This window comes from Hippocampus comes, unplaced genomic scaffold, assembly GCF_001891065.2.
Source record: "Hippocampus comes isolate QL1 unplaced genomic scaffold, H_comes_QL1_v1.1 scaffold7, whole genome shotgun sequence".
Lineage (NCBI taxonomy): Eukaryota > Metazoa > Chordata > Actinopteri > Syngnathiformes > Syngnathidae > Hippocampus > Hippocampus comes.
In genome coordinates, this window is record NW_017842060.1 from 7,150,694 (window position 1) to 7,176,452 (window position 25,759).

The window sequence follows — 25,759 nt, forward strand, 5'->3', positions numbered from 1 at the left end:
TTTTTTTTTCTTCCAAGTCTCTGAAAGCAGAGCTCATCAGGGTCAAGGTAGTACTCCGCTGAAAGTGACAATGGGCAGACAGAGGAGGGAGCAGAAAGTCGGGTGCAACGGCTGAATTTGGGCCGACATCTCAGCGTGCCGCTCCCTCCAGTCTGAGGAGCTGTTGGGTTTGGAACACACGGAGGCCTCGCACCTAGACAGCAGACAGGACAGACAGACATGTTAGAGACTAGTGGAAACATTTTTGTCATTTTCAGTCAGATTTTCCAGATTTTTCCTCGATATGTCTATATTTCAGTTAATATGTGTTCGTCTTACCTGATGACACTCTGTAGTACCTTCTTCTCATCCTGGTCCAGGCATACAGCAAAGGTTGTGTCTGCAGCACCGCTGACCACTACTTTGTCCACCTTCACCTCGGTCAAGCTCAGGTGCTGTTAAAAAAGACAAGTCAGCCTTGCAATTAATTCAACGACAGGAACTTATTCATATGACCTCTGGAATGGACTGCCGATTAAATCGGTGTGCATGTGGCCCCGCCAAATTTAGCTAGGATAGGTTCCAGCTCAGGGATGCACCATGAAAAATGGGACCAATCAGTTTGTGTAAGCAGAGATGAAAACAGAATATTTTTGAATTTTGCTTAAAGCCCAAATGTGAAGTAAAGTTGGCCAACCATGTTTTTGAATAATATCAATGGCTGAACAATTATAAGCCTATTTCCGTTAGTTTTTTTAACGCAATCCTTTCAGATTCTTTGTTTAACGCTTAGCAACGCCCTTGACAACGAAAATGCTTTTCTTCGGCAATCTTTGGAAATCTTCAGAAATGACGTCACTTGGTGAACTGCGAGGGAAGTCCGCCATTGAACATCATTGTTGCATTGCTTGCTGGTAAGATGCCATGGCGGTGTGTGGCGATGTATTGTTCGCAATCGAAAGAAAAGTTGTACCAGTGGCCGAAGGATAGCAGGGCACATAAATTGACATCTTTTATTCGCACGAAGCGAATTAATTTCACGCCATCATCGACGAGCGTTCTCTGCTATCTCCACTTCAAAGATGCCTGCTTTCTCAACCGGTCTGCTTATGATCAAGGATTTGCAAAAAAGTAAGTGTGATTTTTGGATAGATGATGATGATTTTGTCAAAGCATAGCTGCCAACTCTTGTGGAATGAACAGTAGAAGGTAGCGACATTAGCCGAACTGAGTATAACCCATATGTCGTCCAAATATTTATCATCCCAATGTTTTTTTTTTTGTTTTGTTTTGTTTTGTAGACTATGTGAATGACTGCCTGTCATAGGTGATGAAAACTGACTGCCATTCAAAATAAGTACAGAACTGGTGACGTGCGTGTCAACCCGCAATTTCTGACAGCAGCAGTGAACAGACCGGACAAGTCAACCGTTATTGCCGAGCACCAGACCAGATTCCTCAGGAAAGAAAAAAATTACATTCGCTGTATTCAGTTGTCCTCATTTGTTTATTTATCTTACAGTATTTTGTTATGATAGACACCATGTCCACATTAACCACACAAAACCCTTTGAATACAGCTGACTCCTCTTCTCCTGGTGGTGGAAAATGTGCCCTGATACAAGACACGGCGCATGCTGGGAGCACAACACGGTTGTCCTGACCAAGAAATTTCCACCACCAGCGCACCAATTGTCTGTAGGCAATATGGCTATACTTGGGATCCTGTGGCCCATCAAATGCCTTGCCTTTGTACTGCTGCTTGTAGGTCATCCATGCCACGTGTAATCCATATGGGTCTAGGCACACAGCATTGAGTCCAGGATGGTCGGTGATGCAGTCCAGCACCTGATTGAAGTGTTCTTCTCCTTGTTGACGTACAGTCACTACTTCTTGAATTTCATGGCAGCAAACACATTCAAGTGCTGTAGGCATTTGCTGGCATTCACCACAAGTACACCTGAAATAAAAAAAATAAAAAAAAAAGTAAAATACTGAGCGATGACACCATGAGCATACATTTTATTGAACAACTGTATTGCTATACCCATCAATCAATAATTCTGTTGTTTATGAAAACATTTGATTCAAAATATACAAGTATATGGATGGAATACTGTACAAAAGTTTAAAAAAGTCATTAAAAAAAATCTCTCAAGTACAAGTCAAAAAATTATTTGCTAAAAAGAATACTCAAGTACCGAGTAGGCTAACTCCTTGAACATGAAGTCTGATTTTTTTTTTTAAACAATGTCAGCGGATAGACAAAAACAAAATTATGTGCACATGCCTGCATCTTCAAATTATAAAAATAACACCAGCCTATATCTTACCAATCTTATGATCTCGATGGGTCTTGTCTCCATTCCATGTCAGGCCGTCTGGGCACATTGTTTGCATCCTGATTAGCGTCTGGCTCATACATGTAAGGTCCAACATGTCAAATTCCAACCTCCTCTTCTTCCTCCAACTCTTCAAAAACTTGGATATTCTCACTTGCGCTTGATCTATTGCTTGTATCGCTGTTTGAATCATTGTTTGAAATGCTTTGCATCTCGGCCGTATGAAGCTCTGCCATCGCTGTTCTCCATGTGACGTATCACTTCCGGGTTAGTCCCCTTTCAGGCTCGAACTTCGGAAAAGCGATTATTTTGTCAAATATACAACATATAAATTATTTTTTCATGCTTTATTTGGGGGACAATGTTTAAGTACTGTCATTGTGACCCTATTTGGCATTTCATGAAATTACTTCACATTTGGCCTTTAAAAACACAGGCATGTCTATTTATCAAGAATTTGACTCGGTGTTAGAGATGTTCACTCGGACAGTTGAACAAACAGACTCAGGAAGAGATTGTCTTTTCTACGGGCAGGAGGCGCAGTTTTCTGCGAAGCCACTCCGTGCGCTTCTTAACTGACACCTGACCTCTGCAGCCTCTGCCGGCTTATTATTGATCGTGTATGCAAATTACAAGTGATATATGAGAAAAACACTCCCTTCGTGTATGCAAATTACAAGTGATATATCAGAAAAACACTCCCTTCTCATTTACATGTCACACCTCTCAGCCCAGCCCACCGATACGCCCCTCAGAGGCCAAAACATCTCTCGGTACAAACAATGGATACATTGTTAATTCAATGGGTATATTTCGTATGAATTGAGACACTGGAACAAACTCAATGCTGCCCACTCGAAGTTGAACATTTCTGTTTGTGCTATCAGTTAACAAGGCCTCAGTTTCATTCAGCTCAAGTTGGCCCTTTTTTCTGTGTGCTCTAAACACATGCGTCCGAGGTCAATCAAGCATCTAACAAAATGAAACTTTTAAACATGCTAACTTTGAGTTTGTCTATACTCTATCACTCGGAAAAGCTGTGGTTATTGTGTCAAATGTTTGAAAGTGAATAAAATAAGATACACTGTGATGAATTAACTAATTAATTAAGCTCACCATGTTGTAGCTCTTCTTGTTTTTCCCATTCTGTCTCTTTAAAACCTCTGTCATGCTGAGCTGCAGACACTCCAACTGTGAGTCTGACAGTGATAAAAACAAATGTAGGCATTTAGAACTTTTTGTTTAAATTTCCATGGTTGTCTTTAAAACGATCAAATAACTGTCTAAAATATACCCAATTCTCACCAGAACCCACCTAGCTCTTCAGGATTCTTGCAGGCTTTGGTCAAGTTGACAGAAGTGCACATTTTTGATTCTCTTTTGCACTGGCTCCTCCCACTAATCACCATCTGCGTAGCAAAAAAAAAAAACAAAAAAAACAGCAATCTATTAATTTTTGGAGTAAAGCAATCATATGTAGTGAGGATGAATGATGACACAGATAAGTATTTAAGATCATGGATGGATGGATAGATAAGAGGGGCTTACCCGATTATACATGATGTCAAGCTGAAGGGGCACAGCTTCTCTGTCACCATCGATGCCAAAGCGTTTGCTTGCGTTGCCTGCGCGACATAAATAGACAATTACAAAGGAGTATACATTATTATGAGTTGAAGTTGTATTGACAAATACTTGTATCTCAGGTCATCTTTCCCCATTGAAATGAATGGAAATGCCATTAATCCGTTCCACCCCCCCCCCCCCAAAAAAAAACAAAACACAAATGTGTAATACTGTATTGAAGAAAAATTGCACCCTACACTGTACTTAAAATAAAAACAGATAGCAATGATAAATTAAATAGAATGAAGGTAAAGAATGAAACGCTTGGTGCATCATGCTTCAATCCAATTCATTGTGCTGCTCCTTCTGGTGTGTCCACTTTAGCAGTTTAACCCCAAGCAGACATATATGATGCAGAATAGTACTTTTTCTACTGCTACTACCAAGAGACTCCACAGATGATGTAAAGTTCACCATTTTTTGTAGATGATAAAAAAAAATAGTATGAGTATTGTTTTATTATATGTCCACATGTCTTACTCCATTGTTTGTGTTCAAATATCCATTGTTCCCAAAAGCACCACTATCAATGCTAATCATTAGCATGTCAATGACGTTTTGTATTGTTTGTTAACTTAAGCGGACTTTCCTGATGCACAGCTAACTGGTTGTTTCAAATACAGTACACCAGGAGTAATTTTCTTTGTTTTATGTTTGGTTTGATAACAAACATCAAGTGAGAGTGGCATTAAACAGCTTAAAGCCTCTTTTTGAATGAAATGCTCACTATTCGCCAAAGTGCTGCTTGTTGTGACGCGAGTTAAATTCAGTTCACTGCCACCTGATGAGGATGACTCATGAAACAAAACAAAAACAAATTCTGTTTTAACATATCAACTCAAGCTAGTTTTACTTCTGCAAGGAAATCAGAAGCGGCAACTGTGGTTACAAACACAAGTAGAAAAATAGAACTAAATCATGATATCCTGTTAATATGTTTGATGTTCCTCTATTGTAAATGGAGTCACGTTTGCACAAGGGAACAACCAGTCATGTATTACACAGCATGGAAACGATGGACTCAGTCATTGTCGTCTGCTCACCCATAGCCTTGATGGCTCTGGTGCCTGCAGTGTGTCCCAACTCGAGGGAATGGACGAACACCTCCCTCCGTCTCTCGCCACTAGCTAACGTCAACTACAACACAACATACAAACAACAAAATGAAGATGGTCGTTCAGATGCAAGAGCAGACACCTTCAAGTTGTTTTTTTTTTTTTCTTATTGCTGGTTCCAGGTTAAAACTAATGTTTTAAATTAGGGTGTTCTGAGTTAATATGTACCAAAGTGGAAGTAAAGTGAAACATTTTCTTGACAATAATGAGTTCTATGCCTCCCTACTAGTCTCAACATGGCATTCTGATCAATCATACATTTGTGGAATATGAGTGAAGCAGTAAAATCCACCCGTTTTTGTCCATCTCAGGGGTCGGCCATTTTGTCACTAGCTATCGACTAAAAATGACATCACAGTTGCTCAGGGCTCAGGGAACAACCAATCATGTCTCAGTGTCAGAAAACAGGTGAGTTGTGATTGGTTATTACCTGAGCCCTTAGCAACTGTGATGTCATTTTTAGTTGACAGAAAGTATTATATATATATAATATATATATCAAAATGCCATGTTTGGATTCGTGGAGGCGAAGAGAACATGTTTCTGGAAAGAACATTTTTGGTCTGACTTTCCCTTGAAGCAATGAATGAAGTGCTGTATGGATAATAAATAAATAATAAAATTTCAATGAACAACAATAATAATAAAATATGAATAACACATTGAATATCTTGTTTAAATTTACAAAGAAAGGCTCCTTTGGCATTTGCATTTGGTCCATATGTGTTCTAATCAGTGGCATTTTTGAGGAGAATAGTACAGTACTGAGCTCCTTTCAGTTTATTAAATCTGCATGTGTGTGCGTGTGTGTGCATGTCAAACCTCAGCTTGATAGAGTTGGATCAGCGCAGGCCGTGCAGCATAACGACAATAGTAGAGAATAAGATCGGCTAGAATGGGGAGCCGCTGTTCATATGAACTGTCGTACGACTCTGACTCGGTCTTGGATGTTTGCTGGAGGACAATATAGTCATTTTTTTCATGACTCAATCATTATAAAAGAGAAAGACACTGGAATAGGTTAGTGGAATCGGAAGTGGTTTGTACCTGACAGACGATATTGGTGGGAAACTTCAGCAGGCTGAGAGTGTTTCTTTCGTACCAGGGATCCAGCATCCCAAGGAGATGGGCAATGTCATTTGTGCTGTCTTCTGCTCCATTAAGGCCCCCCTGTTGGGGGGGAAAACATCCACAATCTGTCAGGATGCCATTTGTTGCAACCTTGCCCCCAAAAAAGCAAAAATTGTTGTCATTTGTATTTTAATGAGCAATGAGCGTCAATATATAAATAAAGCTGGATTTTATAAGGGGGTTAGCTGGTTGCCTCGAGCTATGGCCAATCTGCGTGTGAGTGTCTGGGTGTGAGCTGTAGAAGATAGCAGCGATCATTGTTTTAAGCATTTTATACCCTTCTCCCAGCATTCCACAAGCCGCTGAAAAATGAAGAGTGACAGTGGTTCTGCTTTGCCACATGCAAGGGCGTGACAGATTTCCGTGATAAACAAGTGGATACATTTTACAAAAGAATCTGCGATGAACAGTATTTGAACCGCGATAAAGCAGGGAAATGATCCAACCATACAGTGATGCATTGCAAGCAGTGTAAGAGAGTAGCTATACTTACATTAATTCCTTTAGAACCGGGGGGGCTGAGACAAGCTTGTCCCACTGCCGAGTCTCTCTTCACAGGCATAAAGTAGAACTGAATTTTGAAGGCCTGGCTGAGACGAGGACAAGCGCTCTCTTTTTCTCTCAGGTTGCTGTAGGCCCTCGCGACCTTGCCGGCGACGTGGTCGGCGCCAAACACCACCACTCTCAGCGTGGTGCTTTTCTCGTCCTCGTCGCAACTTAGGATGGGCCGCCTCCTGAAGCAAACCTGTCGAACGGTCTGATTCGGTGGAACCTGGAATGAGGAGGGCTCGGGACTGCGTAGTTGCACGTGGTGGGGCAGCGAGTTAGAACGGATCTCCCGCACCACCGACAAGTCTTTGGATTCTGTGTCTCCCAAACTTTTGGCGCGGTTTATCGTCCTCTTGGGCTTCCGAAGGAGGCGGTACAAGTGCTGGCTGAGCCGAGACGAAGATTTGGCAGGCTTTGGTGAGCTGATGGAGTCGTCTGAGTCTTCGCAAAAGTCACTGTCTGCTCCAGAGTTGAACGAGGGCGCGTAAGACTCCGACACGATGGACAAGGTGTCATGGCCCTCATCGTCCTCTATGTCCACCTCGTCCTCATCCTCCTTGGGATGCTCCCTAGTTGACAAGTTTTGTGGCTCGTCCTCCAGAAGGGTGTTAAGGACATCTATGAGTATCAAAAGAGTCTTATTAGTCCCACTCCATCCATTTTCTTTTGGAATTGTCCTTGCGATGGCCGTGGTGGCTGAGCTCGAGCCCATCCAACTTGACTTTTAAAGTGAGTACAGGTACAGCCTGGACTGGATGCTAGCCAATCGCAGGGCACATGTGGACAAACAACCATTCACACCTCTGGAGAATTTAAAACCGTCAGGGAAAACCCACACAAGCACACGGACAACAAGCAAACTGCAAACTGAAGGACCTGAACCAAGATTCCAACCCAGAACCAAAGAACGGATTAATTCCAATACCAATGTACAAAATTTACATCCAACAACATTGTAGCTCCACTTAGTTTTTGGCTACATTTTCTGCTCACAAAGAAATTCACTTTACCAAAGTTGTCTTTTTCCCAGTGGAACATGCGACACTTGGCTGTTGGGATTGGGAATGTCTGTAGCATTCCTGTTGGCGGGGAAAACGCAAATAACAGCCATAAAAAAAAAATTGACAGTAATATTGGCAACTTATTTTTGAATTTTTGTCTTTTTACCATCAGACTTGCTTCCATTGGATGCAGGAATGCTCAACCTCTCCCTCAGTCCTTCCAGTTCCTGGATCACATGACCACGTCCCTCGAGGGGTTCGCTCATGGCTGCAGCCGTCTCGAACACTCCACTGACCGTGGAGAATATCTCCCTCAATTCATCTGCTGGTTTTGCCTGCACAAGTAAAGTTATTATCAATATTGCATAATTTATGTCTTTAGTGATAACAATGACGCATAAACAACACTCCACCGAATTCTTTTAACAGATAATGAATGTGTATTAGCAGGATTATTCGTTTAGGATTTATCCTTTTCTATTAACGTTAAATTTACTATTACATGGGATCTAAATGTACATTTTTCTTTGCAAGAGGATGTTTTATGTGCCCCCACAAGTCTAAACACAGCACCTGAAATAATACTTCATTTGTGGAATAAGATTAAGCAGAAGAAGCCATCCCTTTTTTGGCAGCCATTTTGGCCAATACTGCCCACTGCTGTCAACTGAAATTGATGTCACAACTGCCCTTGGCCAACATTACGTGAGCCCAGAAAAAAGGTGAGCTGTGACATTCGCAATGCGAGTCTCAAGGCACTTTGACGTCAATTTCAGTCGATAGCAGAGGGTGGTATTGACCATCTTTGTAATAGGTTTCAAATTTATTTCAAGTAACCCCAGCGCACAGCGCGTTACATTACATGCAAAGTGTAACTAAAATTTTTCATGAGTTTGCATTGCTTGTAAATTCTAAATAAACAGCATACAAACAAGGAAGCAAAGCAGAAAGTGAGGATCTGCTTGCGCATTCATACTGTATTTACCATACGGGGAAATTAAATTCAAATTGATATTCTCTAGTGTCTATTTCCATTTGTCCGTATGAAACATACTTGCAAGGTGGAATGGATGCCGCAGAGTGGATACTTGGTGCCAAGCGTTGACTGGAAGGCATGTTTGATGAGAGTGATGTAGGTGTCTTTCTCCGAGTGCTGAACACAACTGAGCTGCTCGGCCACAGACATGAAGTCAGCGGGCAACTCGCTCGGGTTCATCAGCAGCACCGTCCTGCAAACGTTAAGAAAGGTAACGTCAGTGAATAGAGTACGTAGACTGTACAGGGAAATAGAGAATCGGGAACATGACTATGTCCAGGGGCAGGAGAGTATTGTCACGTGAACCGCCGGGATCGGGCTACGGACTAACCCACCTAAAAGTGATTATATTTTCTATATTGTATTTATTTTTTAATTATAAATATACCACAAACCATGATCCCCAAAAACTCGGCAAACGGCACAAAGCTTACTGTAGACAATTTTGCCGTTTTTACTTGTACTGAATTGTGTGAATAGGTGAGATTTTTTTTTTCATTTTTTGCAAATAACAGGGAAAGGTTTCCTCTTAAAAAAAAAAAAAAACTGCGAGGAGGTTCATTTGCAGAAAGCCCAATGTAATAGAAAGAAGAGTGCCATTGGTCAAAGAGTAATGTTGAACTGAATTTAACTTCCAAACCTACATCAAACAAAAGACTAACAAAATCATGTTGGGGAAGGATGACACTCTGCGCGAGGGATATGAGTGTTCAAATAACAGTTTGATTGAAGTGAAATAATACTCAACCCAAAAAATAAATAATTTAAAAAAAAAAGAAATTGTTACTTTAGAGAAAGATGTAAATACTGTAATGTGAGACGGTGTGATTGATCATATACACTTGAAAAACATTAAGTACAAATCACAAAAAATATTCAAAATCCAATTCAAATTTAAAATAAACATCAAACTACAGAACAATTTCAGTCTTCGAATACTAATGTAAATAACGTGAAAGGGAGAGATATGATTGGTCAAAGAGAAATTAGAATTAAAAGTCTGATTCAAAACATAAACAAAATATGACCTAAAAATGTTCTTACATTTTTTTCATTGATAATTCAATTCCAAATCAGACATCAAACCAAAGAATAATTAAAAACAACGAGCACACTCACGTCCATAATGTGCATCAATCAAAAGTCAAAGAAAATACAGAATGAATTAAACTGTCGTTTACGATCAGACATGCATCTCTCCCGTGCTGCTTTTCTTCAACAAATTGGCGTCATTAATTCAAAAATGTGTCAATGACAGAGGCAACACAACATTGTCAATATGGACGTACGTGGTCTTGGAGAAGTGACAGCTGGTGTTCAGGTCCTGCTCTTCTCTCACCAGTCTCTGAAAGGAAATCCCTTTTGAGGAAGAGAAAGCAACATCAGCAGGCTATTTTGACAACATCTCAGGAATAGACCGGCTGACGACTGCAGCATTTAAAGCACAGAACAGACCCGGAGCCTTGATCTCCAGCTGGAGGGTGGAGAGCAGGTTTCGACACACGCTGTAGTACGGCTCGGGCCACGTGATGAAGGCACTGAACACCTCCATGGCGCTCTCGAGTAGCTCCATGTCGGGAGGGCAGTAGGGCGTCTGAAAAGGAGAAAAAAAACATTTGGGGTGGAAGCGTATCTTGTCCAGGGAAACCAAGACAACGAAGGTCTTTGTTACAACGATGAGATTGATTTCGGTCATGCATCAGTTACAGATCTGTGATGGAGCGATCCCCCCAAGCAGCACATCTCTCATACCATTTTTTTTCTTCTTGGAAGGGGTTAAAGTCTGACGCACAACCTTGCACAGCAACGAACTTGCATAGCAACGCTTACAGATAGCGGGATGTGTGATTGAAGTTGTGGTGGTTCTTAACCTTGTCAGAGGTACCGAACTCAACCGGTTCATATGCACATTCATCAAACATTTCACTAGTGAAAAATAAAAAGCATGATTTTTTTTACAAAATTCAAGACATAAAAAAATGCGTTGATTAAACAACAGAAAAATTGTAAACAAAATTAGTATAATTATAAAATATTCGTTTTTTAATTGTGCACAAAATGAATCAGTCAGTGGTGGCCAAGCGGGCGTGTCATAACTTGACATGTTGAGTCGGGCGTGTCTGAACCTCCATGGCAGAGGCTCTGTCGAACCCCTGAGACCGATTCACCGAACCCCTCGGGTTCGATCTAACCCAGGTTAAGAACCACTGACTTAACAGTTAATTATAAGATACAAGTTAACACTGTTAAATGTCAAATTTCCACTACAAGCACCCTGAACTTTTTCTTGCAATTTTAAATGAAAGATTTCCATTTTTCAATGATTAAAATAGTAATAATAATAATAATAATGATAATAATAATAATAATAATAATAATCATAATAATTTGAACATCTGATACGTTGTTCAGTCAACAGATGCTAAAAGTTAAGATTTGCAGTCGGTATTTTTCTTTAACTGAAAAGCGGCTCAAAATATCAGTTTTTGGCCTCCATGACTACTAATCATCGCTAGCGGCCCTTAAAAAAAAAAAAAACATATCGGTCTATCTCAAGTCAAAATGTGCAATGAACAGTATGTAAGGATGAAAAGGGGGATGATGTGGTGGAGGATTTATACCTGGAGAAGTGTAGAGGTGAACATGATGGCAAGCGGCGCCACCATCTCATACTGACACCTCTCCTGCACCTGGACACAATGACATACAGCACGCTCACTACTATTCATCCACCAATTTGTGTGTGTGTGTGTGTGTGTTGCGTTTGACCTCACCTCTTTGGTCTTCCTCAGGATCTGCTGCAAGAGGATGATGAAGTTGTCGGGGTCCCTCTTGACCAGCTCCTCCAGGCTCCAACGGTTCATTGACTGGCTCACAGAGCACATCGGTACTGGAACAAAAGACGAACTTCATTGGAGCCAGAATGACATTTGCATCCGAAGCCTGGTAGAGGAGACCCACCTTCCGTTTCTTCAAAAGTGGCCTCGTATGAAATGTTAGAGTTGCGGATAAAATATGAATAGTGACCCAAGAAACGGTTGGTGACTCCTGAATGTTTATAATACTAGGATTTGGTGCAAATTCAAATCCACTGTATTGTAACGGACTGTTTAATAGGTGCCAAACTAAATACGGTAATCCTTAAATATACCCCATAAGGTGAATTCAGTGATTTGTTTCTAAATGCATTCTAAAAGTTTGAATGAATAGATTGGTCATTTGACGACCACAATCTTAGCCGTCATCGGTCGTTACCTGAGCCCTAAGCAACTGTGGTGTCATTTTCAGGCGGCAGGAAGAGGCAAAATGAAATGAATGAACGTATTGCACGAATTCAATATTAATCAGAATACCGAGTTTAGCGTAGTGGGGCCACACAAAACATTATTGAAAAGAAGAATTCTGATTCGAATTATCCTTTAAAACAAAAAAGTAGGGTTTTTTTTGTTTACTTCTTTAATAACTTTTCATTGTTAAAAAATCTTTATTCCTAAAAAAAAACAACACAATTTTATTATATTGTCTCCATCTTAAACTTTTTATTTTACTGTCGTACAATTCAACCCTTTCGCCTCTCATGTTATCAGGTTGCAGGTTACCATTATTGGTGCATGAAAGGGATAAACTACATTTATTTATTATACTTTTTTAAGTGGCTACAACGTCATCAATTTAATTGTTTAACTGAATGGTTACATTTTCACACAAAATCAATGGTTTCGCATCATGTTATAATACAGACTTTTATAGTCTGGCGCAGTGAAGAAGAAAACATATCAAATCAAAACACGGAAGTTATTCCTTGCCGGTTACTTGAAAGTTAAAATGATGTTATCTGTTATCTCCAAACATCAACAAGAAAAAAAATGGGTGCTGTCAGCTGATTATCGGGGTAAGCAGAAGAGCTGGTAGGCACAACTGAAGAATTTGAGCTCGATGAGATACTAGTTGCTACTATTACTAGAAAAATTCAGGTTACCTTGAAAGCCCAGTTGACACATTTCATATGTGACACTCGCTCAAACACACACACACACACACACACACACACACACACACACACACACACACACACACACACACACACACAAACTTCTTGTCAAAGCCGCCACTTCCTCCCATACGTCAAGCCACACAACTTCCTCCAACGCCCACTGACACATTTCAAGCGATAATGCTGTCACGCTTACAACCCATACACTAAATTGAATCCCAGAACCCCTAACATGTGAGTAAATACTATTCTTATTGAATATTTTTCACAACAACAACTCCGCTTGCCTATCTGCGTAGAGCAATACGCCACTTACAGTGATGGACAGTCGTGGCGTAAGTCACTTAAAACGTATCATTAGCATTCCTTATTTTTGCTGGATTTAATCGGAGCTCGCAAACTATTTTTTCTAGTTAGGAAATGCTTCAGCTGGTCACAGACACCACCACAACCCTATTTTTGAATAGGATTGAAAGAAGCTAGCTACTGTGTCATGCGCATGTGTTCATATTTAAAGCCAAGGTGCTACTCACAAGCTAAGTAAGTGGATTCCTATCAACACATGGGGAAAAAAAGGATTATGGATTTGAACTTCTTTTAGGACAGAGAAAAAGGGACGAGCAACGAGAAGATGTTACATGTTTGTATTCAAAGCACAAGTCATTTTTTTGTTTATGTGTCTTAGAGGTGGCGCATTGCATGTCATATAAAAATCCCCAAAATAATTCCAAGGTTGGCTGGTTCAGAAAAAAAAATAATAAAAAAATCATACTGTCTTCCCGATGAATTAGAAGGGTTAAAATATGTTTTATTCATCCGATCCATTCCTCTTTTGCTGGAGCATAACAACTGCCATCAGATTTTAAAGTTTAATCAGACGTTTCCAAAAAGTTTTATGCTGGTCTTATATGTATCTAGAAATAAAATTACGTTGCAGCCCAATCCTCTGATCCTGAGTCTAAACGGCGGCGGTGAGGCGGAAGTTCGAAACAGTGGCGTGGGATTGTCAAACTCCCTTCTTTTTACACTTGTATCACATGTTAAAAGAAAATGGCACACTGATGCAACCTATTTCCAGCTGCTGCTGAACCTAATATTTGAAATAGATTACTGTAATACATGTATTATTAATATTATTATTATTAATATTGTTATACAAATCTGACGTGCTGAAGAAAATATCAGGGCAGATTCCGAATAAGTGAAAAAAGAAAATGGTTTCTTTTGGCAAGTTTACTTGCATCTCTGATTTTTTAAAATTTGAAAAAATTGTTCAGCAGTGTAATCATCATCATCATCATCACCATCTTCATCTTCTTGAGTGGCACATGAAATTACACTAAAATTTGAAAGAATTGTTCAGCAGTGTAATCATCATCATCTTCATCTTCTTGAGTGGCACATGAAATTACACCATTAAGAATACAAAGAGTAACATGTTTATGTTTTGCATTTGAATTTTTAGGTGAATAAAATAACAAAAAATATTTTTTAAAATGTTGCCCTATTTTAAATGTTCCATTACAACTGACAGAACATTTTAAGGAGCTGATTCATGAATGTCATTTCCATTTCAAGTCTATAAATTATTCAATCCATTTTAAAATCACCAATTTTTTTTTGGGCGGGGGGGATCATACCCCCGCCCCACACACACACACACACACACACAAAATTGTGGGTATGCCCTTCTACAAAATTTGGTAGCATCCTAAACTTTGGGTCCCTTTTGTAGGTCAAACTATGAACTGCGTGTCCTTTTCCAATGCTGCTAAGCTACGGTCCCCTAAAAAGGACCCTGATTTTCTTATAATTTAACTTTTCAACCCACATACAGGAACACACAGCCCAATATTGCAACGCGATTCTCATTTGAAGACATGGTGATGAGTGAGGTCTTACCATCCCAGCGGTGCGCTGCTGTGGGACTGTTTCTCAGCCCATCCAGACATCGGTCCAGAGCATGCTGGATCCTGTCCTCCGTGCAAGAGGTGTGCTGCATGTTGCCTCACGCTCTGTTCACAAGGATGACCGTGATTAGGAGATATGATAAACATACTCTACCGAGCCATTCATCTCTTCTGTGGAAGACGTGCCACTTCCTCACATGACACGCAGCAAACAATTGGATTGCCTGTTAAAGACAGAAAAAAGGGGATGTTTTCTTTTTGAATCACACGGTAGTGCGTCTGCTGCTGTTTTGTTGCTATAGTTCCTAAAAAAAAAATCCATGCACTTTGGTTCATAAATCAGCAGTGTCAGAGATAGTCTGACAAAACAAACTTAATGGGGAAGTCAACAAAAAAAAAAAAAAATCTTCACCGCGATGTTCTATGCACCCCCACTCTTCTAAACGCAGCATTCTGATTAATATTGTGTTTGTAGAATATGAGTTAAGCAAGGTTCCATCTCAGGGGGGGGTATTTTGCCACTTTCCGTCAACTGAAAATGACATCACAGTTGCTCAAGTCTCAGGTAATAACCAATCACGGCTCACCTGTTTTCTGAAGCTGAGCCAGGATTGGCTGCTAGTTAGCCCGGAGCACTGTGGTGTCATTTTCAGTCTACAGCCGGTGGTAAAATGACCACGCCCCTTCCCAATTAAAGTAAAATTACAATTCTTTCAATTTCATTCAATTCATTGAAGGCCTGTTTATTTTTGTGTTTGTTTGTTTGTAATCTTAGAGCCTTTGTGCACAAGGCTACAGCATTCTGGACCAGCTGGAGACGCTTAATGGAGGATTGGCTGACTCTACTAAGTAAAGTGCATTGCAGTAATCGAGCTGGGACGTGACGAAGGCATGAATTACTGTCTCAAGGTGCTCATGAGAAAGGAGAGGTTTTACTTTAGCCAGTTGTCTAAGATGAAAGAAGGTGGATTTAACAACGGCACCAATTTGACGGTAAAGTTTAGAATCACTCTCCAGTTTAAGACCCAAGTTTGAGACTGTTGACTTAAGATAAGGAGACAGGGGGTCCAAGTCTACTGGATGGGATGTACAAGGGCCACTGGGACCAAACAGTATCACCCCTGTCTTTTTTTTCATTGAAATTCAAGAAATGTTGTGCCATCCAGGTTTTGAGTTTTTCCAGGCAGGATAAAAGTGGCCTTAATGAGAAAGTGTCTTTTTTGCTCAGTGGGACAGTCATCTGTATAGCAGTGGAAGGGAATGCCATGTTTCCTTAAGATGGAACCCAATGAGAGCAGATACAGTGAGAACAGCAGAGGCCCCAGAATTGAGCCCTGTGGAACACCACATGACAGAGGAGCAGTATGTGACTCAGAGCAGCCAAAGCTGACATAAAAGGTTCTGTCAGCTAAATAGGACCTAAACTACTCAAGAGCGCTGCCGCCAATGCCCACAAGTGCTGCAAACGAGTCAACAATATACTGTGATCCACTGTATCAAAAGCTGCAGTCAAATCCAATAAAACCAGACACACGTAATTTCCAGTGTCATTTGCCAGGAGAATGTCATTAGACACGTGTAATAGGGCTGACTCTGTGCTATGCATTGTCTTGAAACCTAACTGGAAGACCTCCAAGATGTTATGTTCATCCAAGAAAGATTTCAACTGCATGTGCACCACTTTGTCCAGAATTTTTGAAATGAAAGGCAGTTTGGAAATGGGCTTAAAATTTGACAGCACATCTTGATCAAGACCAGGTTTCTTGATCAAGGGTTGGACCACAGCATGTTTAAACGTCTTTATTGTATTTAGGAGGACGGTAAATGACAGCGCACAGCACCAGGAAAACACAACCGACTTCAAAGAAAGTTGCTCCAAAGCTGGTGGTTGATATGGTGAACATGCACCGTTTACATTTGAAATTGTTCTTAAAAATACTCACTGTTCCTCCACTGAGGTACTTGGAGTGTCCAGGAATGCACAGACAGATGGTAGCAATTCAATTAAAGCGTTGTACTCACCAGTACCTGTCCAAATCTCAGTCAGACACAGGAAATCCAAGTCATTGTAAAGGGAAAAACTCGCTCAGAATAGGGGTCTTGTTCGTCAACGACCGGGCGTTTAGCAACGCAATCCTTGTGGGACTAGCGACTGGAGGGAGTGCCTCTTTCGATCGCCGAGCCCGGGGAAATTCCCTCAAAAGCTTTAGCTGGACTCCTCGCTGAAAAAGGCGCGTAGGGTAGAAATGCCTTGCCGCGGCGGGAGAGCCAACAACTGTTGTCAAGCACGAGCCAACGGGGTAGAGGGCACGCCACGACGGAGTAATTCCGTGCGTCCGGGAACGAGCAGCGGTTGAAGCGTGTCTCAGATACCGTTTTAGCTTCACGATCTGACCGCTTCGTTTGCCGCGGCGGCGGCGGCGCTTCCGCGAAGCACGAACGCAGAAGAGATTAGCCGGTATGTTAGCCAAGAACGGAGGTAACGTCTTTTCACCACCGCCTCGCCAAAACGCGGCCGAATCTCCGACGTGTTGTTAAGCAACAAATTAATGATTAGCGATCGTAAACCAGACATGTTCGAGAGACGCCCCACAAAACCGCACCAAGGGTTGATAGCCTACGCCAGGTTTCCAGTCAAACCCACTTGTGAAATGAGATGTGATCATTATCATCAACTTGCTCACCAGATCTACCAGGATATTGTTCAATGATTCTTTCGATACGATGGTGATTACTATTAATTGTTATTAATAGTGGTAGTAGTCGTGATAGTATAAAGTATGCACTTTTGGATTTTCCACAAACACAAATACAATTCATGTACCATATGTACATTGAGTCTAATCGAAAATTGAGAAGCACCAAGTACTTCCTTTGTAGCAAAGAGGATATTGCTTTTTTAAGATGTTCCATTTTAGAACCGATGAACAGCTGGGTACTTCTGAGGTTGCAACACAAGAAAATGACTGGCTTTTTTCTCCATTTTAAAAAGACAGGGAGTGGGCACAAACTTGGCACATTTTCTTTCGATGAAGTGAAACCTCCAACATGTAAGATGCTCTACTTGAACGTGTTTCAAGAGAACTCCAACAGATTGGTTTCAGAATGAGGTCAGCCAACAGTTCACAGAGTGAGCAACTACGTTGAGGTTTACATCTGGTTTTCGAATCTCCCTTGAGTGTAAACAAAAAAAAATCCCCAATGCAACATAGAAGAAAGAAAACAACTTGTTCCTGACCTACTAATTTTTATGAAAAAAGTCACAAAATCCAGGTGTCAGCCATTTTGATTAAATTCAAATTACAGGATAGGCTAAAGAAACACACACAGTTACAAAAATCATCAAGAATAATACAATTAGAAAGTATTCTTTACAATTGCATTTCAATTATGTCATCTTGAAGCCTGGACCTTTTTTATTATTTCACATTATTCACATTATATTATTAAGATGAATGACTTTACTCAGCTGGATTTAAAATTGCTGATTTTTTTTTTTAACACATTAGAACATGAGACAAAGCGACATTCAAACACCACCTCCCAAAAAAATTTGCCAAAAAAAAATTGCCTTTTTTTTGGTTGCAGATTTTCCTCTCTGTTTTAAAGTTAAACAAATACAACTACTAAAAGTTCAGTGTTAAAGGGGACAAAAAAGATGTGATGTCATTCACTTAATTTTAGAAAAAAATTAATCGGCCAGTTAATCGGTGATCGGAATTTTATGCTTCCAAATATGGGAATCGTCATTCCCCTTTAAATAAATAAATCCTTATTGTCCAGGCTATATATTCCCCCCCACATAACACACGCTTGCTAGTTTCTGACTGGGGGAAAATGACAAATGACACCCATTTACATCATTCTTATGGAAGAACAAATAAAAATGTTGCTTTGTCCCAACCAACCCATTGAAACTAAGCCTCAAAACTTCCATACACCCTCCAAAATGTCATCACACTTGTTTTATTCTTTGTAGAATGTTGCAACTGTGCGATGACTGGAGAGCATTTCATAAGAGGATGTTGTCCCTCGGTGTCAACAGGGTCACTTCCACATTTTATTATTTTTTTCAAACAAATGATACATATGATACATGTACATTTGCTAACAAAGCCACAAAACAGGGATTGCGCTCGTGGAAATTACATATTGTGCAAAACGTGTATGAAATATCTCAGATTGTAATTGTATTGACTAATCCATCCATGTATTCATTTTTTATTGCACTTCTTCATCTTATTTTTTATTGGCATTTTATTTTAGGAAACGCCTGACTGTGGATGGTATGATAAACAATGACTTCTATGCCACATTTATTGTTTACTAACGTGTGAAAGGAAAGGTTTGGATTAATATTCACTGCAATAATATATTATTTCACTTTTATTGAAATATTATTTTATATTCTTTGTGCAGATCAATAGTATTAACTCTCATTTAGATTGCTGGCCAGTCTACATAGGGGATAGGCAACTTAAATGCTTGAGGGGGCCACATTTTTTCATCAGTTCTACTGGAGTGCCACATAGGACTGCACATTTCCTAACCAGATGTATGACAAAAATTTTAAATATGCAGCAAATAGCTGCAAATTATTAATACATATTTCACTGCGCGAACAAAAGGTCCACTAAACACATGACAAAGTGCTTGAAGGAAACAACAAAATAACCATAAACTGAAATGTTTTTTTTTTCTAGTGCAAAGCGCTCCTTTGAAGAAAAATTCCCATTCAAGGATGACACAAAATTGCTAAACAAGAAACCAACATTCAGTGCAAGGGCACACTCTGCACATTTTTGTTTCTTTCACAAAAACCAACTCCCTCAAAATTGTAACATTATTGAGATACTATGTTTGTCCTGCAAATCACTCCAAATCAACAACAACAACAAATAATTATTAGGCCTACTCATGTTGTAGTATGGGGCAGTATAAGACCCAGTGTGAGTGCAAAACGTGGGGGTGGCCAGTGGAGAGCAGCCCATGGTGTTGAACTCATTTTTACCCTCTCATTGTATCACACCCACCTGGATGGCACCTTCACCTGGGTATCTTTCTCATGCCCCCCCCCCCACCCCCCCAAGGGCTTCCTCCTCCATCTCCTCACATCTGACGATCCCATTACCAACTGTTTCCTGACGGGAAGCACCACTTCCCATGTTAAGGCGAGGAAGCAGGTGCCTCCCTATTGTTGTGGTGTGATCTGACTCTCAGGTTTACTCCCACAGACTAAAGGAGGAGAGGGAGGGAAGAACAGCCACACTCTGGATGTGTGAATGGGATTGTGGAAGTACAGTACGTGTGCCCCCCCCCCCCTCCATCCATACGTCACATTGATTGATTGGGTCTGATAGCCATTCATTTGCTGCGTTCCATTCATTGAACTGGTGCATGGGAGGAGGGTCTCTTGTGGCTCAAGGAGAAGTTCCCTTTGATTGAAAGACTTTAAGTGACATGTATGATGGATGGAGTCCAGTGAACTGCTGATTTGGAAACAATATCTCCCTGGGGCAACAATGGAAACTTTTTAACCGATTCATCCCTTTCAATGTCAAACTGTCAGCAAACTGTCGCGGGGTATTTGTCTCTGCGTGAACCACAACATGACCAATGCACATAATGCTCCTATTAACCCTTTCAGGGACAGCAGTTACTATAGTGGACAGTTGATCAGATTATCATTATTAGTGCATGAAAGGGTTGATGAATAAAAAACACAAAAAATGAATTCACCCCAAACGATGTGTCTGCGAGGTGAGTCTCTTCACATTTAGCCTAATATCCTTCCTCACATTCCTTGTCTTACTTTGACGTCATTTGAAATATGAATATCAAGCAAAAATCGAAATGTCTTCAACGTCTATCCACACGTGTGCCCATTGCACAAACCTTGTCCTCTACTACTATCAGCCACTGATGTGCAGTATGTCTCAACAACTTGTGTAGAAGATGGAGCAATTTCTACGAAAAATTGATGATTCCCTTCCTGCGGTCGGACGGGAAGAGTCTGTCGTCATGGGGCAACCACCGCCGTGCGCATGCGCCCGCCACCAAAGCCTTTAAAGGGCTGCTGACTGAGCACTGATCCTCATTGCAGGATGACTGTGTCATTCGTACACTGAGAGGAGTTCTTATGTATAGAATGATCAATTGATGAAGTCATATTCTTTGCAGGACGTCAGTCCTACTGTCGACTCATGTTATGAAAGTCAGTAATCATCAATGCTGTGTCCTACTTTTGTTCAGAACCCCACACTTGCAGTCACTTGACAAGTATTTTTGTTTCCCCCTACAACCCCCCCAATTTTATTGGCCACAGGGAGGCATTCTAATACTGTCCAGTCATGCCGACCCAAACAAAGACCAATAGTACTCCTCTTACTTAAGTGGCCCAAAAAAAAAAAAAACAAAACACCTGCTGATTTGGAAACAATATCTAGTAGGGGCAACAATGGAAACTTTTTAACCGATTCATCCCTTTCTTGGTCAAACTGTCAGCAAACTGTAGTGGGGTATTGGTCTCTGTGTGAACCACAACATGACCAGTGCACTGGGAGGAGTTCTTATGTATAGATGATACTCCTCCCACTTAAGTGGCTCAATTAAAAAAAAAAAAAGTGATATTTAGCATTTTTGAAGAGGATAAAGAATATATACCCACGAGTAGTGTTAAAATATCTGCCTACATGTGTTGCTCTACCTTTTGTGGTCAGATATTCATTGTTTCTAAAACTGTTTTTCGACAGGTAACCTCACACATTCCCAAAACATGGCTGTTACGTTTTTTGAAGATTTTAAATTGTCCACAGAAGAACAGATGCGATGGTGAATAACTGTTTTTCAATATGTGCCCTGTGATTGGCTGGCGACCAATCCCTGGTGCATCTCACTTTGAAAAAGTCAGCTCACCTGTGACCGTAAGGAGAATAAGTAGTGCAGAAAATGGATTGATGTACACTATAGATAATACCTCACTGACAGAGTCACTGAAAACTGAGCATGAATACATATTTTTCTTGATTAAGAATTGAAAAAAAAAAGAGATTTTTAAGATACTTTTGTAAATGTTACAAATTGTACTGCATGTTTGCCTTTTTGGTCTTAAAGTCAATCATTCATGCTTCCAAGTTACTGAACAACAGACATCTACACAGGTGCATGCAAGTAGGGGGGCAACTGACCCACCCCCTTTCGGTAAATATATATATTTTTTTGTTCAGTGTTTATTGTTTGTTTCTAGGGATGCTTAAGAGATCATCAGAAAGAAATTTGATCCAACACATCAATTGACAAAATAATAATAACAAATAAGTAAATAAATAAATACATAAATAGCATTTTAAAAAGGGTATCAAAACTAGCTTTTCACCCCAGAAATTAAGTGTGCTTTGCACACAACTGCATATATAGGAGGGGGTTAACTAAGAAAGGGGTTGTTTTGCCTTGATAGAGGTTTGTGTTCTACCGTGTGCTCACCAGGTAGAGTTATTTAGCATTTAACATTGGAGCTCATTAGATTGTGCAAGTGTATCTAATTTCATGCCTACAGGAAGCATTCTAAACCAGAATGAAATTTTTCCAAGTTGAAAATAACACAAGATCATCAAACTGTCCATAGTACACACAGACTGGTGCCACTGGAAATAAAACACTCCATTCCTTTGTTCCAGCATCTTACCTGCAATCTAGTGTCCGGCATCCATCGTGTGCGAGTGTCTCAGAAGAGTGCCAAAGCCTCCGAGTCGAGAAGGGTCTCCAGCTCAGTTCCATCCAGTGGCCTGAGTGACAGACGAACACGCGCGCGACTGGCTGCTAGCTGCTTCACCAAGTAGACTGAACTCACAAACAGGAAGCATATGAGCGAGGTGCATGTGAGCACAATGAGGAAGACAGCCTCTTTTGCGGCTGTGAGTGTGCGTGTGTGTTGCATGCGGATTTTGAAGGGATGTTGGTCCCTGACAGGAAGTCATCTGTTTGACATGTTTGTTTTCATGCTATTCCCATACACCTCATTGTTTGGCTTAGTTCATTATTTCACAAAAAGGCTGAATGAGAAGTTATTGTAACTTGTACCGTATTTTCCGCACTGTAAGGCGCACCAAAAAGTCTTCCATTTTCTTAAAAGCTCACTGTGCGCCTTAAAATCCGGTGTGCCTTTTGTATGGTCATTACGGTAATATGTCGGACGCCAAGATAGCTCCTTGCTGGAGACATGCTTACAATGTTATAACTTGCTGTTGGTTCAGTGAACTGTGTCGCTGCTTTATTAAATAAGTTTTTGTTGCAGCTCCGAAAAAAGGAGAGCTCTGGTGTTGTTTTTTTAAAACGCACACTTTATTAATGGTTTTCACAGTCTCAACAAATACAGGTACGTCTTTGTCCGTCTCCGTGCCTTATCTTTTTCCGTTCGACTCGAGAGGCGTTCATTACCGCCTCGGAAAAACGTAAATTAACTATTCCTTCAATGAAACTACGAAAATTGAAAATAATGCATCAAAACAGAAAATCAAGCGAGGAAATCAGAAAATAAATTCTATAGCCCCCCCCCCCGACAGAATTTATATTGTGATTTCATCATTTGTGAATACACAACAAAGGAATAAATAACAAACACTGCTGACATCTGATCGATTTGTTGGAGCTACGCTCAAGGAAATGCCAATGTGTTTTTCTGAGGCGGTCATGAACGCCTCTCGAGTTGACCGGAAGAAAAGAAGGTAAGGAGACGGACAAAGACGCACCTGTATTTGTTGAGACAGACGTACCTGCATTTGTTGAAAAAAGGAGAACTGTGGTGTTATTTTTTTTTAAAAGGCAGACTTTATTCATGGTTTTCACAGTATCAACAAATACAGCTACTGTACGTCTTTGTCAGTCTCCGTGCCTTCTTTTCTTCCATTCCACTCGAGAGGCGTTCATAGACGCCTCCGAAAAACGTAAATTAATGATTACTCCAATGAAACAATGAATGAAACAATGGAAAAAAATCAAGCGAGGACATCACAAAATAAATTCTATATCCCCACCCCCAACCCACCCTACAGAATTAATTTTGTGATTTCCTCGCTTGATTTTCTCTTTTGATGCATAATTTTCAATTTTCGTAGTTTCATTAAGGTAATCATTAATTTACGTTTTTTCAGAGGGTCATGAACGCCTCTCGAGTTGTGGCTCTACCTAGTGGAGGCATTGTAGATTGCGCCTTATAATGCGATGCGTCCAATGTATGAAAAAAAATTACAAAATAGCCATTCATTGAAGGTGCGCCTCATAATCCAGTGCGCCTTTTAGTGCGGAAAATACGGTACTTATGTGCAAAACACCGTAACACAATTGCATGGTAGGACCACGCGGTCACCCACCCCGCATCATGAGTGTACACCTGGAATGGGCAAATGGCGCCTGCCACTCTGAATGGCCCCTTAAGTAATGAAAAACAAAAAAGGAAACAAAAATTAACTTTATAAAAATGTACAATTAAACGATCATCTTTCAACAGGTCAGTTCAAAATTTCAAATGAAGTCACAACTTCAGAAAATCTTTTTTTTTTCACCTGCGTTGACATCTCCAGCGCTGTTACTTACACACAAATGTACTCGATTGCAACAGGTGTGCCTAATAAAACGGCCCCTGAGCGGATTCCTCATTTGCTCGGTGCAGCTTCCTGTCTTCTCTCGGGAAACGACTGTGACCTTTACTTCCCCCTCCCCCTCCCCCCGCCCCCAGCATCCTCCTCCTTCTTTGCTGCTCATTTGCATTTCCCACAGCATCGTGCGATTATGAATTCCCCTTCTTTGAAACAAGCGCTCAAAAATGACAACAGGCCAGGTAAGAGTCATCATGCTTCTTAATGCATGAAACGTCTGTTCGCAAAAATGCCGTATTATTAGTCACTATAAATAAAATGAAATGGCGACGTACATGAAACGATTAGACACATAGACAGATAGATGGATACATAGCAGTCTCGAAACGATGTCCTGTTGTTTGACCAATTGGCCGCGAGATGTCGCTGCTACTTCTCCGATAGCAATAAGGAAGCTGCGCGGCACCTCACGCACAAGCCATCTAACCTCCGCACTAAGGCTGCTGACTTTGCATTTGCTGTATTTTATGTACATGGTTTTTGATGTGTGATATATCCATCCATCCATTTTCTGATCCGCTTAATCCTCACAAGGGTCGCGGGGGTTGCTGGAGCCTATCCCAGCCGACTTTGGTCAGTAGGCGGGGGACACCCGGAACCGGTTGCCAGCCAATCGCAGGGCACACAGAGACGAATAACTATCCGCCCTCACACTCACACCAAGGGATAATTTTTGAGTGTTCAATCAGCCTTCCATGCATGTTTTTGGAATGTGGGAGGAAACCGGAGTACCCGGAGAAAACCCGCGTGGGCCCGGGGAGAACATGCAAACTCCATAGAGGGAGGCCGGAGCTGAAATTGAACCCGGAACCTCTGCACTGTGAGGTCGACGCGCTAACCACTGGCCGCCCGTGTGAGATATTCTCTGGAAAAAAAATAAGAACTGTATCATCCCGAAAAGTGCCTCCATGACAAAAGAACAATATAAAATATTTTCTATCAAAAACGAATCCGTCATTTTCTTGGTTGTACATTAAGAATAATTGTCAAAACTAATCACAAATATAATGAAAGGAGGGAAAACTCACTGTTGGAATCAGCAGATCATCAGATCAGTAAAGACTTGGTGCAAGTGCACCCCTCTCCAGCAAACTTTCTCTCGTTCCCTCTCTCATTGCGGTTCTCTCTCTCTCTCTCTCTCTCTCTCTCATCAAAAACGAATCCGTCATTTTCTTGGTTGTACATTAAGAATAATTGTCAAAACTAATCACAAATATAATGAAAGGAGGGAAAACTCACTGTTGGAATCAGCAGATCATCAGATCAGTAAAGACTTGGTGCAAGTGCACCCCTCTCCAGCAAACTTTCTCTCGTTCCCTCTCTCATTGCGGTTCTCTCTCTCTCTCTCTCTCTCTCTCTGTCTCTCTCTCTGTCTCTCTCTCTCACACACACACACACACACACACACACACACACACTCTCT

The 25,759-nt window shown here is 40.8% G+C and overlaps 1 protein-coding gene and 1 long non-coding RNA gene across 2 annotated transcripts; both read right to left on the minus strand.

The window, feature by feature from the left end:
- Positions 1 to 22,573, minus strand: pik3r5 (phosphoinositide-3-kinase, regulatory subunit 5). The gene is made up of 18 exons (XM_019862407.1): positions 22,368 to 22,573; positions 14,676 to 14,788; positions 11,554 to 11,669; positions 11,401 to 11,469; positions 10,235 to 10,373; positions 10,069 to 10,138; positions 8,798 to 8,972; positions 7,910 to 8,078; positions 7,753 to 7,821; positions 6,687 to 7,360; positions 6,110 to 6,232; positions 5,885 to 6,016; positions 4,991 to 5,084; positions 3,870 to 3,946; positions 3,637 to 3,730; positions 3,438 to 3,520; positions 319 to 434; positions 1 to 193 (listed from the first exon to the last, which is right to left on the minus strand). Exons 2-18 carry the CDS (start codon positions 14,773 to 14,775, stop codon positions 43 to 45), a joined length of 2,451 nt encoding a protein of 816 aa, XP_019717966.1. The 5' UTR covers positions 14,776 to 14,788; positions 22,368 to 22,573; the 3' UTR covers positions 1 to 42.
- Positions 1,755 to 2,477, minus strand: LOC109511362 (uncharacterized). Its single transcript, XR_002167300.1, has 2 exons — positions 2,313 to 2,477; positions 1,755 to 1,939 (listed from the first exon to the last, which is right to left on the minus strand). It is a non-coding gene; the product is annotated as an uncharacterized LOC109511362 (long non-coding RNA).
- Positions 22,574 to 25,759: the final 3,186 nt, after the last annotated feature.

Excerpts from the sequence above, each read along its gene's own strand:
- pik3r5 (XM_019862407.1), bottom strand. The coding sequence starts at position 14,775 with ATGCAGCACACCTCTTGCACGGAGGACAGGATCCAGCATGCTCTGGAC. Across the intron at positions 11,470-11,553 it reads TCCTGAGGAAGACCAAAGAG|GTGCAGGAGAGGTGTCAGTA; the intron begins GTGAGGTCAAAC and ends CATTGTGTCCAG. Across the intron at positions 5,085-5,884 it reads TCCAACTCTATCAAGCTGAG|TTGACGTTAGCTAGTGGCGA; the intron begins GTTTGACATGCA and ends GTTGTGTTGTAG.